Raw genomic sequence first — 12,785 nt, 5'->3', positions numbered from 1 at the left:
AGTTATCTGGGTGAGTAAATGATCGTAGTTTATGCTAGAAATAAGGTCCATGTTGTAAAAAACGGCAGTTATCCTTTAACAATTTACGTGACAGGTCACTGGTGTAAACGGGCTTGAGCTGAGATACATGAAACGTGGGATGCACAGGTAGGGATGCTGGCATTTTGATTCGGATGGCAGTGGGGTTGATGATCTTATCCACTTCAAATGGACCAACAAAATGTGGAGCCAGCTTGTGGGATTCCACCTGAAGAGGGAGGTCACGGGAGGAAAGCCAAACCCTTTGTCCCGGTTGGTATGGGGGCGGCAGACGGTGATGATCCGCCAAAAACTGACTTCACTGAGTGGAACAGGTAAGGGCATCATGGGCAGACCTCCATACCTCCTTGCAGCAGGTGACATAAGCCTGGATAGAGGGGACAGCGACCTCGCTCTCCTGAGCAGAGAGAAGAGGCAGTAGAAAGCCATAGGTGGCCAAAGAAAAGGGTCATTCCTGTTGCTGAGCTGGTGAGTGAATTATGGGAATAGTTCCCTCAAGGGTGACGGCGGAGGGTGGTCTCCAGGTACTGGTTGGACTCTCTCAGTCTTTCCATTAGATTATGGATGATAACCCGAAGTGAGAGTGGAAGAAGCACCAAATGCCTTAGGCCACCAGAAGTGCTGGCAAAGGAATTGAAGTGTCCACTGGGCTCCACGATGACAGATGAACCTGGATGAGTTGCCCCACTGTAACACCTGGGACCGGACCTCCTCTGGCACAAACAGGCGGTTAGGTGGACCCATACCAGGGTCAGGCTGACTGCGTAGGGCCTCCCACACTATGGTCTCAATCTCCCAGGTAGCAGCTCCAATGATCCAGGGAATGGGCACGATAGGCTCGAGGTTAGCTGGGAGTGTGTCTGGGGAGGAGAGCAGAGAAAGAGCATCTTGTTTTCCATTTGGGAAGCCGGGTCGGTAAGAGTGAGTGTAGTTGAAACAGCTAAGGAATAAGGACCAGCGAGCCTGGCGGGAGTTGAGCCTTCTGGCAGAGCTCAGGTAAGAGAGGTTCTTGTGGTCAGTCCAAATGAGAAAAGGGTACCTTCCAGCCAGTGTCGCCACTCTTGGAGAGCCAAGACCACTGCCAAAAGCTCTTGGTTTCCTACATCATAATTTCTCTCCGCCAGAGAGAGGTATCAGGAGAAAAAAGCACGGGGATGAAGCATGTGTGTAGTTAAATTACGCTGGGAGAGTATGGCCCCTTCGCCGGAATCCGAGGCGTCCCGGTCGGGATGCTGAAGGACCGGGGTGTGTGTGAATAACCTCTTCAACCTCTGGAAGGCAGCGTTGGCTCCGGGAGACCAGGTGAAAGGGGAGGCGATAGAAGTCAGTGAACGAGGGGAGCTGTGACTGGGCTGTAATCCCGGATGAACAGTCGGTAGAACTTGGCAAACCCCAGGAAACATTGCAACTGCTTACGGGAGGAGGGTGTGGGCAACTCCTCCACTGCCCGGATCTTGGCGGGGTCCGCTTGAAGCCTCCCCTGGGCTATCACAAAACCAAGGAAGCTGACCTCAGCCGAGTGGAATTCACACTTCTCTGGTTTAACAAGCAGTTTGTTCTCTAGGAGTCTCTTGAGCACCAACCTCACCTGCTCGATGTGTTCGTCAAGGTTCCTGGAGAAGATCGATATGTCGTCCAAGTAGACGAAAACAAAATGGTTAAGCATGTCGCAGAGAATGTCATTAATAAGGGCTTGAAAATCCACTGGGGCGACTCTCTCTCCAGGCGTGACAGGTTGTACAGGTGGCTGGAGGGGAGAGGCACTCCAGGTAGCAGATCGATGGCAGTCATACAGGTGGTGAGGTGGCAGAGACAGAGCTAGTTCTTCACAAAACACTTGAGCCAGGTCATGGCATACTGGCGGCACTAGAGGCAAATCTGGCAGCTTAGGAGGGATGGAAACAGATATCTTGACAGATGTAGCGGCGGAATGGACACAGTGGGAGTGGTAAAAGGTGCTCCAGCTGGAAATGGAGGCTGGAGACCAGTCTATGTGGGGGTTGTGAAGCCTAAGCCAGGGGAGACCCAGTACAACTGGGGAAGAGGGTGAGGGGATGACACGAACAGCTGGAGACACCCTCGATGATTTCCAGAGATGGTTAACATGATGGGTATTGTGCAATGAGTTATGGTGGCCAAACTGCATCCATCAAGGGCATCGAGGGTTTCAATGAGGATGAATTTTTGTTCTGTCAGGGCAGAGTGAACGAAGCTGTTGTCAGTACCGATTCCACAAAAACATGAATGGGAATAGACTCAAGTGACCACTGGAGGGATGCAGGTAGATTGATACCAACAAGGGGGCTGGAACTGGAGAAGGTCGGGCTCACCAATGTGCCCTCTTTCACTGGTGAGCCGGTCCTTATGGCCGGGCAGAAGGCGAGGTTGTTTCCGGGCAGGCCACAGTAGATGCATTGTTGGTTACAAACACGGCGTTGAGTGGAGTAACAGGATTACATAATTAGGATACACAGTGTAATTAGATTACAGATACATTCAGTACAAAGCTGAAGTCTGTAACTATGCACATGCGCACATATGACAACACTCTGGTCTGAAGTTAAAACAAATACATTCTAACAGAATACACACCCGTTATTGCGATGAACATCTTATTCATATTTCTTAATATCTTCCTCTTGATATTTCTCCTAACTGTGAAATTTGACGAAGATGTCACTGAATGAAATGAGTTACATCACTTTATTTACTTGCTCTACACGCTGACACATTGAGTCTATCTGCTGCAGTTGAATAGTAGTGGCCCAAGAGTCAAATCCTTAGGGACTCCTTCTCCCATATTAATGATCACTGCAAAACAGCATCGCCATGTCCACGAAAACTAGTGAGGATTGCTCCAGATAATCATAATCACTTTATTTTCAATAATATTAAAGGTCACAGTGTAATCCAGCATCAAGGCTAATTGTTAACCATAATAAGTATTTAAATACGTCATGAAACTGATGAATCTAGAAATCATCATCATCAGTGAGTCTAGAAAAATGCTTGATATATTGACTGTGAAAGACATTCTCATTAAGGATAATTGCATTAGTTCACTGATGAACCCAATTTAAAACCTCTCATCTCTCCACAAGAACCAAACTACTCGTAATAGAACACACTCTATATTTTACTTGTCAACATTTTATATCTATTGTTCACTTGAATCAAACCTACATGTGATCAAGAAGTTAAAATGTACAAAAGAAGATGCAAGATGTTGCGGTGAGTCTCGTCTCATCTGCATTCTGATGAGCTGAAGACTTTCTCACTCAGTGTGTGAACAGGAAGGATGAAGCCTTCTCTTATTTCTGCAGTATTTTAGTTTCGTGAAACAACAAAGTCTGTTTGCTTTTATCACAAAGTCTGAGCAGGGACGTCTGTTACTGGGTCTGTTGCTGTTCTGCTGACATTCACAAATTCTTCTCTGTTTTAGCTGCAGGATCGTTTGGTAAGGTCAAATGTTACTGCTTTTTATATTTAAACTTTATAATATCAGAAACGTGCTCACTTTGAATTCATATTCAAACTGTTTTCAGAGCAACTCTGCAGATATTATTCATCACTACACACACAACACTTGGTGGCAAGTTCCTGGTTTGAATGTTTGACTTTGAGGTTGAAACAACATGAATGATTTGTTTAAAGATGTTTTGATTAAAATATTGAAAAGTACCATTTTCTTTCAAATCCAGGTGATGAGTGTCATGTCAGACCTGTGTGTGAATATAGTGACAGCCAACATGTGGCTGAGCCTCTTCTTTCTCTCAGGTGAGCTGTTTGTTCTCTCACTTTTATTTGGAGACATTACTTGAATCATTGGAGTGTTTGTGTCACTGGGTTTGGTCACCACCGGGGGTCAGGCTTGTGTGGGATTAAGTGGAGGTTGTTATCTGCTTCTTGTAAACCTATAAAATGACCATTAACAAACTGTACAATGAAAACAGACATAATGTAAAATATTACTGCTGAAGTATATTTTGTCTTTCTCTGAATGAAGATTGTTTGAAACATTGTGTTCATCATGACTCTGGTTTACAGGTGCTTTGGCTGCTTGTACCAGGAATTCAGACCTCTTCATTACGGCACCAAAGAAGATGGAAGCACTGAGTGGATCTTGTTTGCAAATCCCATGTAACTTTAGACCTAAACCAGAGCAAGAGTTTGACAGCAGCACAGAAATCTTTGGAGTGTGGTTTAAAAGTAATCCCTACCAACAAAACAATGTGATTTTCCACAGTAAGAACAAAGATAACATCTATCCAATGAAGATAACTGGAAACCTGCGAGAGAAAAACTGCACCACTTTATTTTCCAGTTTAATCACAAGTTACACAAACACATACTACTTCAGAATTGAGAGCAGACTATTTGAGGCAACAGCTGTTTGTGATCCTCTTCAAATAACAGTTGAAGGTAAGAGAGTTTTGTTTCTGTCAGTCTGTCTATAATGTTATTGTTCAGAATAAAAAGACTTTCTTCACTTTGCAGTGAATTTAAGTTTTGATTGAATTTGACATCAAAGTTACTAAAAGCAGAGCAAACTTTTATTTTACTTTATGTAGTTTCAATTAAGAAGTATGAGATTCTGTGTCAGCTGTGTTTGGTAATGTGTTTTTGTCATTTCTAATTTATTTTCAACGTAACATATGTGTTTGATTTGAACCCACAGATTCTCCTCGTCGCCCCACAATTGAGATCTCAGGTGATCTGAAGGAGAAGGAGTCTGTCACTATAACCTGCTCAGCTTTCACTCCCTGTCCACACTCCCCTCCTAAACTCACCTGGAATCTCCAACAAGACTCTCACAACAAAATAGAGGGAAACACAGATGGGACCTTTACAACTAAAATCCAGGAGACCATCACTCTGTCAGACCAACATGATGGATACAACATCAGCTGTTCTGCCACATATCCTGTGAATGAAGGAAAAGACGTCAAGAAAGCAAAGAGGAAGAAGTTTCTCAGTGTTTCATGTAAGACAACCAGAGTTTGTTATTGGATCCTGTCAGCACATGATACAAATAAAGGATCTTATTCAGGCTCTGATGTTACTCTCATATCTCACATCTCTGTCACATTTTCCTCAGATGCTCCTAAAGACACCTCAGTGTCCATCAGTGCATCAGCAGGTAGCTGGGTGAACCTGACCTGCTCCAGCAGAGCCAAGCCTCCCGTCAGCAGCTTCACCTGGTTCAGGAACAGTAAAGATGGACCAATGAATGTAGCTGAAGGACACTTTTACAGCTTTAATGCAACATGTGGAGGAGATTATTACTGTGTGGCCACAAATGATCTCGGTAACCAGAAGTCATCACAGATCCGTTTGAATGTTGCAGGTAAATGTAGAACTGAACTGAATCTGCTCGTTTTAATTCATGCTTGTTTCTTCTTTCCTGCTTCTGCATTGCTTCTTTGTTTGTTTGTTAATTTGTTTAATACCCTGTACTGAATTTTTATGAAATGATTGTAGAGTAATAAACTTCTACTTGGAGAGAAAAGAAGTGCTCAGCATCTCGTGGTGGCTGGAGAGCATTTATTGTTGAATAAAGTTTGTTCTGTTAATGAAATTCAGCTTTGTGAGAACTCAGTCATGGGAAGATGCTCTGAAAACATTTCAGCTGAGTCAGTTTGACTCTCAGTGTTTCATGTTTGACATTTTATTTTGGTTAACCCTTGTGTTGTCCTCTGTGGTCATTTTGACCCCAAATTAAATTTTTGCTCTCAAAAAATGTTTTTTATTTATTAAATGGTATGAAAATAATGTTCCAAATTCCAAAACGAAGGGAAAAATTTGTGGTAATGGGTTGGACTGAAGTAAGACTGAACATGTAACACAGAATTGATCGACAATTTATACTATATGCTTTAAATAACAGTCAAACCAGACGGGGTCATTTTTGACCCCAGAGGAAAAAGATGTATGGCAATAGCGAGGACATTACGAGGGTTTTAATGAAGTGCAGAAGGTCGTGTTTCATGATGTACAAGTTTACATTTGAGGTTAACAGAAGGAATTAAAGTTCAGGATGTTTTAGAGCCGTAACATTTTCCATTAAGGAGAAGGTGACCATGCTGTCTTGTTACAGAGTTTGGGCTTTCTGTCTACGTTACAGTGAAGATCCTGGGAGTCATAATGTTCTGCAGTACAATCGTCATCTTTCAGTGGTGAGACCAACTTTTCTATGATGTGATCATTTCCAGCTACAGACTTATTGTTCTCTTTAAAATGTTTCACTTGTATTCATGTTTATTTATTCCATCTCCTTTTCTTTCAGCTGGTTCAGATCAAGATGCTGCAACAAACCAGTGAAGGTGCTACTAGATGAGGACAGGTACATTATTCTGTCAACAGTACACTGTCTTCATTTCATTAAGGAGAGCTAATCTCACTTTATATTAGACTTTGATTTACCAAGACAAGCTCAAGGTGCTGCTGGCATTTCTCTTTCAGCTGCATTAAACTCACTGCAGAGCACCAACACCTCTCTCTCTCTCTCTCTCTCTCTCTCTCTCTCTGTCTGTCTGTCTTTCTCTCTCTCTCTCTGTGTCTCTCTCTCTCTCTCTCTCTGTCTCTCTCTCAGGACACAGATGAAGCAGACTGTGTCAACAGAGTGGTTGAGATCCAAGCATCATGAAGGAGAAGAGGAAGATGACATGACTGTTCACCATTTTAAAGATCCTCAAACGTCTTTAAAGTTAACTGTCTTTTTGAAGGACAGAATTTTTCATGAGGTTTTCACACCGCTCATATTGTTGAAAATGACGTTGGAGCCGTTGTTGTTCATATATAGGCTATATCTATGTGCAACCTTTTAAATCTGCTAATTGGAAATATAATATCAACAGGTCATGAAAATATAATTTATAATGTAGACCTAAATGTAGCTTAAAAATAGATTAATTAGGTACAAATTGTTTCTATTCACTGTCTTTATAATTAAACATGTACACAGAACACTTTTTACAGGTGTGTGCTGCAAAAAGTGAACAAATCTCTCCTGTTTTTCAAATCTTACTTCTGATGTGCATTTATTTGTTTGGTTGTATTTTGAAAAAAACACAACAGGTTTGTCACCTGATCCAACTGAAGGAGCCTCACCAGCTGCAGTGATAATTGTCTCAGTCTTTATCCACTGCATGTCACTGTCCTTTCAATAATTATTTGATTTATTTTTCTATTGTAATATATATGGCTGATAAAGTGAGAATGCTAAAGGGGAGTGGTGGGTTGTGAACTGTTAAAGTCGTGAAGAAAGCTGAGAACTGAGAGTAAACAGGGAAGTTGTTTTGCTGATTCTGTCAACACGTCCTCCACCCAGCTCTCTGCAGCAAAATGTCTTCATCATGTGCTCCACAACTGTACAGTAACAGCTGCTGGGTTTTTCTTCACTTTTTTAGTGGCTGTATGTGAACGGATTGTAACATGAATAATGAGACCTTCTCTGTCTCTCTCTGGTGTCTATACAAGCTAGTGAGTGATTTGTTTAAGTTGTTTAATGCCAGCTAACAGCAGCTAACGGTAGTTTAGAAATGGAGTCCGCTAACATAACCTAAGGACCGGCTTCCAGCACAACACAAAAATTCTGCAGAGCCGCTTTAATTTGTATTATTATAGATTTCCTACAGAGGAAACAGCTGTTTGTTGTGTGATAAATGAGTCTTTGGTGATATGATCTTACTCTGGGGGAGTTTCTCACATATTTGTCTAATAAAACAGTCTGTCTGTACTGATGGTCTCACATCATTCTCCTTTGTTATTACAGAATGGTTCCACATGAACTAAACACTCGTAACTATGTGATCAATATATGAATTGAATATTTGTTAAACATGTCACTATTTTTGTTAACTTAACATGAACTACAAGAAGATGATACACACAGTACAGGCTCCAGTGAGGCCTGTGATCAAGTCATATTAAAGAATAACCACTTTGCATTCTGATGAGCTGATGACTTCCTCACCCAGATGGTGTGAAGAGGAAGGATGAAGACTTCTCTTATTTCTGCACCTTTATCTTCGCCTGTTTGCTTTTACAGTACGAAGTCTGAGCAGAGACGTCTGTTACTGGGTCTGCTGCAGTGCTGCTGAGATTCACTGATCTTTTTATCTTAAAACTAATTGTTTCTCGGTTTAATCTGGAGGATAGCTTGGTAAGGTCAAATGTTACTGCTTTTTATGTTTGAACTTTCTAACTCAAGTTTTTATTTAGCTGCTTTTCATGAAAAGACATGATATTGTTTATTTGGTGGGTTTTAGTTTAACAAAAATGGGCTTCAATGAAAATGAACTGTCTCACTTTTAATTCATATTTAACTTGTTTTCAGTTCAACTCTGCACAAACCCAGGTGATGAGTGTCATGTCAGTCCTGTGTGTGAATATGGTGACAGCCAACATGTTGCTGAGTGTCTTCTTTGTTTCAGGTGAGCTGTTTGTTCACTCACTTTTAATTGGAGACATTCATTATTCACAGTTTAGACTTAATTAGAAATAAAGCAGAAAGAGCAGACAGAGTTACTTTATCCAGCTGTTCATGTCCTGACTGCAAAGTGAAATGTTTTCTACTGACATTGTTCACAGGACAGAGAAAGAGAGCAGCAAACAACGTACTGCTGCTTTGTTTATCATCAACTTTATATTTCAAATTGTGTTAATCATGATTCTGGTTTACAGGTGTTTTGGCTGTTTGTACTGAGCATGCAGACCTCTTCATTACTGCACCAAAGAAGATGGAAGCACTGAGTGGATCTTGTTTACAAATCCCATGTTACTTTAGACCTAAACCAGAACAAGAGTTTAACAGCAGCAGAGAAATCTTTGGAGTGTGGATTAAGAATACCTCCAATCAAAACAATGTGATTTTCCACAGTAACAAGAGAGATAACACCTATCCAATGAAGATAACTGGGAACCTGAGTGAGAAAAACTGCACCACTTTATTTACCAGTTTAGTCACAAGTTACACAAACACATACTACTTCAGGATTGAGAACGACCCAATGAAAGCAACAGCTGTTTGTGATCCTCTTCAAATAACAGTTAAAGGTAAGAGAGTTTTGTTTCTGTCAGTCAGTCTATAATGTTTTTGTTCAGAATAAAAAGGGAAATCAGTTACACTTGAATACATTTTAATTCTGTTGTGTCATTACAGTTTGACATTAAATGGTCACATTATGGAGGAAATTGTGTGATTGTAAGATTCTGTTTCAGCTTTGGCATTTAAAAACACAAATTACTGAATTTAACATGATTTCTTTGATTATTTAAATGTGTTTGATTTGAACCCACAGATTCTCCTCATCGCCCCAGAATTGAGATCCCAGGTGATCTGAAGGAGAAGGAGTCTGTCACTATAACCTGCTCAGCTTTCACTCCCTGTCCACACTCCCCTCCTAAACTCACCTGGAGTCTCCAACAAGACTCTCACAACAAAATAGAGGAAAACACAGATGGGACCTTTACAACTAAAATCCAGGAGACCATCACTCTGTCAGACCAACGTGATGGATACAACATCAGCTGTTCTGCCACATATCCTGTGAATGAAGGACAAGATGTCAAGACAGTAGAGGAGACAAAGTCTCTCAGTGTTTCATGTAAGACAACCAGAGTTTGTTATTGGATCCTGTCAGCACATGATAAAAATAAAGGATCTTATTCAGGCTCTGATGTTACTCTCATATCTCACATCTCTGTCACATTTTCCTCAGATGCTCCTAAAGACACCTCAGTGTCCATCAGTGCATCAGCAGGTAGCTGGGTGAAGCTGACCTGCTCCAGCAGAGCCAAGCCTCCCGTCAGCAGCTTCACCTGGTTCAGGAACAGTAAAGATGGACCAATGAATGTAGCTGAAGGACACTTTTACAGCTTTACTGTGACAGATGGTGGAGATTATTACTGTGTGGCCACAAATGATCTCGGTAACCAGACGTCATCACAGATCCATTTGATTGTTGCAGGTAAATGTAGAACTGGACTGAATCTGCTCATTTAATCTAACCTGCTCTCCTTTGTTTTAGTTCCCTGTAAAGCTATTTTAAATGCAAGTGTATAATATTATTCTATCCAAATAATGACCACATCAATATTGTTACATGTTTACATTCAACCTTTTTTTTTTAGTCACTGTAGTTTACTTTATTACCTTTTTGATGAACAGACATTTCTATATTACTGGGCTCAGCTCTTGGAGGGATCATTGTCGTCATACTCATCTGCCTTGCAGTCTGTGTTTGGTGAGTTTCACAAACCTTCATTCATGGTGAGGACATGGATAAAGATGTGATGTGTCTATTAATTCATTTCTGCACCAACAGATTCCTCATTTGTACAGTTTTCTTCCAAAGTTGTCTGTTCAACTCTAAAAAGGGTGCAATAGTATGATCCAAGCTGTTCTGTGACTTAACTTCAACAAAACTCATTTAGCTTCACCACTAATCTCTGCTGAGTGGAATTTAATCTGGACTTAATCTTTTTTTTTTCACTGATGAACCTCCTATAATCCCATATACTCCTATCATCCTTTTAACTTAAACATGTAGAACTGTTCATTATATCTTCCAGGTGGTTTATGACTAAACATCAAACTACACAACAAACTCAGGTGAGTGAAGAAACTTCATTGTACAGTCCTGAAATGTTTGTCTCTCATCTGTTCACAGTGATTGTGTCCTCTATTTTATGTGAAAGCATCGCCTTAACAGTAAGTAGAATCTGTCAAGTAACTGCAGATGTGACTGCTAACTGAGTGAAGCAACTGACAAAGCTAACATTAGCTTCCTAATATGTGACCTGTTTCAAGTGAAGAGTAGCAGCTGAGAGGGATGGACACCTTCTCCAAGTCAAATATTTAATACTTATAGTGAGAATGTAACCAAGAACTTAGAAGGACTTAAACAAATAATAATAGCAACAGATTTAAAAACAGCTGGTGAAACCCACTCTTGTTCTTGTATTTAGTCTTTTTATTGTGGGATGGTTCTTGAATCAACCTGATCAATAACTTCATGTCTTTTCCTTCTAGTTATGAACTTTAACTGAGTGTAACTGAAGGAAATAAGTTCAATCAGTTCATTTATTTGCTCTACACACTGACACATTGAGTCTGTCTGCTGCTGTTGAATAATAGTGGCCCAAGAATCAAACGCTGGGGTATTCCTTAGCCCAGATTAATGATCACCAAGGAAAAACATAGCCATGTCCTCAAGATATGACCCAAACCTAGTGAAGATTGCTTCAGATAAACATATTCACTCTACTTTTAATAATATTAAAGGTCACAGTGTAATCCAGCAGCATCAAAACAAATTTTTATCCTGAATCAGTATTCAGATTACTGTGATTTGACACCTTTACCAGTGCTGTGAGTCCAATTTATCCAAAGGGCCATTTAGTAAACTTTAGTATGAAAGGATCCAGCTCACAACATTTCTTGTTTCATTCAATTTTCAGAGTCAAATCTACGACGAGCTGGCTCTTCAAGTACCATCCAGCATAGCAGAAGAAAACATCCACTATGGAGAGATCGACTTCTCCAAGCGCAGACCTGAACTGTCCTCTGACTCAGCGCAGGACAGTGGACAGCAGCAGGACACAGTGTATGCACAGGTCAATGTGTCCGAGCCAGCAAACACCTCAAGACAGACTGCTGACAGGCCAGAGGATCTCTACGCTCAAGTGAAGAAAAAATGAGTATTGTTTTGAGATCATATTTGGCTTGAATTCATAATATAGATTCATTTTTTACTCATGCAATATGTTTTATGTCAGTTAATGCAGAAAAGACACTGGAGCCTAGACAAGAAAATGTCATCTTCACTGCCTAAAGTTAGATAAGGGTAAGCTCAAACCCTCCACACCCTGCGGCTCAGATAGTGTAGTATATCGTTGAGTAGTTTCAGATGGTTTTGTCGGTTATCTCATCATCATAATTTGTATTTATGTGCTGACCTCATGCAGCTGTTACCGGGTGATTAGTGATCTGTAGGTCAGATATGTACAAGAAAAAGTCCCAAAGCTCTAAATAGACACAAACACATTACCAGTGTGGTACAAGATTACAGTATATTTCATTTTTAATGTTTGTGTGATTTGATTTGTATGTTATATTATGGTCTGGGTGAAATATTGATTCTGATTGGCTGCTGGGTATCAATTAGATCCTGATATGAACTGTATGTTCACCGATCTAAATTAATGTGATATAGCCTGTATCTAAAATGAGTGGCACTGGCATCAGCTGGCTGCAGAAACCTCAATGTTAGAAATTAATTAATTTCATTAAATGAAAAAAAAAAAAGTGAATATATTATCTACAACACTGATTGTTATCCTTCAGTGCATCATCCTCTGAGCGCCACAGGATGGCGCCTGTGACACAAGCTGGCTAAAGTGTTCAATGTTAAGTAACGAAAAAGGTGTGTAAACTGAGTCTGTGCCAACAGTACACATGGACTATCATTTGTTAGTGAAAATATTAATGTTGATCTCTCACAGTTGTTCAGTGTGTTTCATAAAGTTTTGTGACTTGGTTTCAGCAGTGAGGACTCTGTAGATATTCATACAAACACAATATGTAAAATATTTAACCTTTAATGATTTCACTGTATTGATCATTTACATTCATGCTGTATATACTGTGTGTGTGTGTGTGCGTGTGTGTGTGTATGTGTGTGTGTGTGTGTGTGTGTGTGTGTGTGTGTGTGTGAAGGATGGTTGTAATGGGTGTAACTATT

General features: G+C 40.5%; 2 protein-coding genes across 2 annotated transcripts; both read left to right on the top strand.

Moving 5' to 3' along the window:
* Positions 1–3,788: 3,788 nt before the first annotated feature.
* Positions 3,789–6,685, top strand: LOC311249830 (sialoadhesin-like; the record flags this gene model as incomplete). Its single annotated transcript, XM_084341146.1, has 7 exons — positions 3,789–3,816; positions 4,087–4,461; positions 4,718–5,023; positions 5,138–5,386; positions 6,137–6,215; positions 6,326–6,401; positions 6,632–6,685. The coding sequence occupies 7 exons, from the start codon at positions 3,789–3,791 to the stop codon at positions 6,683–6,685; spliced, it is 1,167 nt and encodes a 388-aa protein (XP_084197272.1).
* Positions 6,686–8,446: 1,761 nt separating this feature from the next.
* On the top strand, positions 8,447–11,742 carry LOC311249828 (sialoadhesin-like; the record flags this gene model as incomplete). Its single annotated transcript, XM_084341144.1, has 6 exons — positions 8,447–8,474; positions 8,725–9,096; positions 9,342–9,647; positions 9,762–10,010; positions 10,713–10,753; positions 11,503–11,742. 6 exons carry the CDS (start codon positions 8,447–8,449, stop codon positions 11,740–11,742), a joined length of 1,236 nt encoding a protein of 411 aa, XP_084197270.1.
* Positions 11,743–12,785: the final 1,043 nt, after the last annotated feature.

The sequence above is a fragment of the Pagrus pagrus genome (assembly GCF_965226575.1).
Source record: "Pagrus pagrus genome assembly, chromosome: 20".
NCBI lineage: Eukaryota > Metazoa > Chordata > Actinopteri > Spariformes > Sparidae > Pagrus > Pagrus pagrus.
Note: the sequence above shows the minus strand (reverse complement) of the source record. Positions and strands in the feature narration are given on the sequence as shown.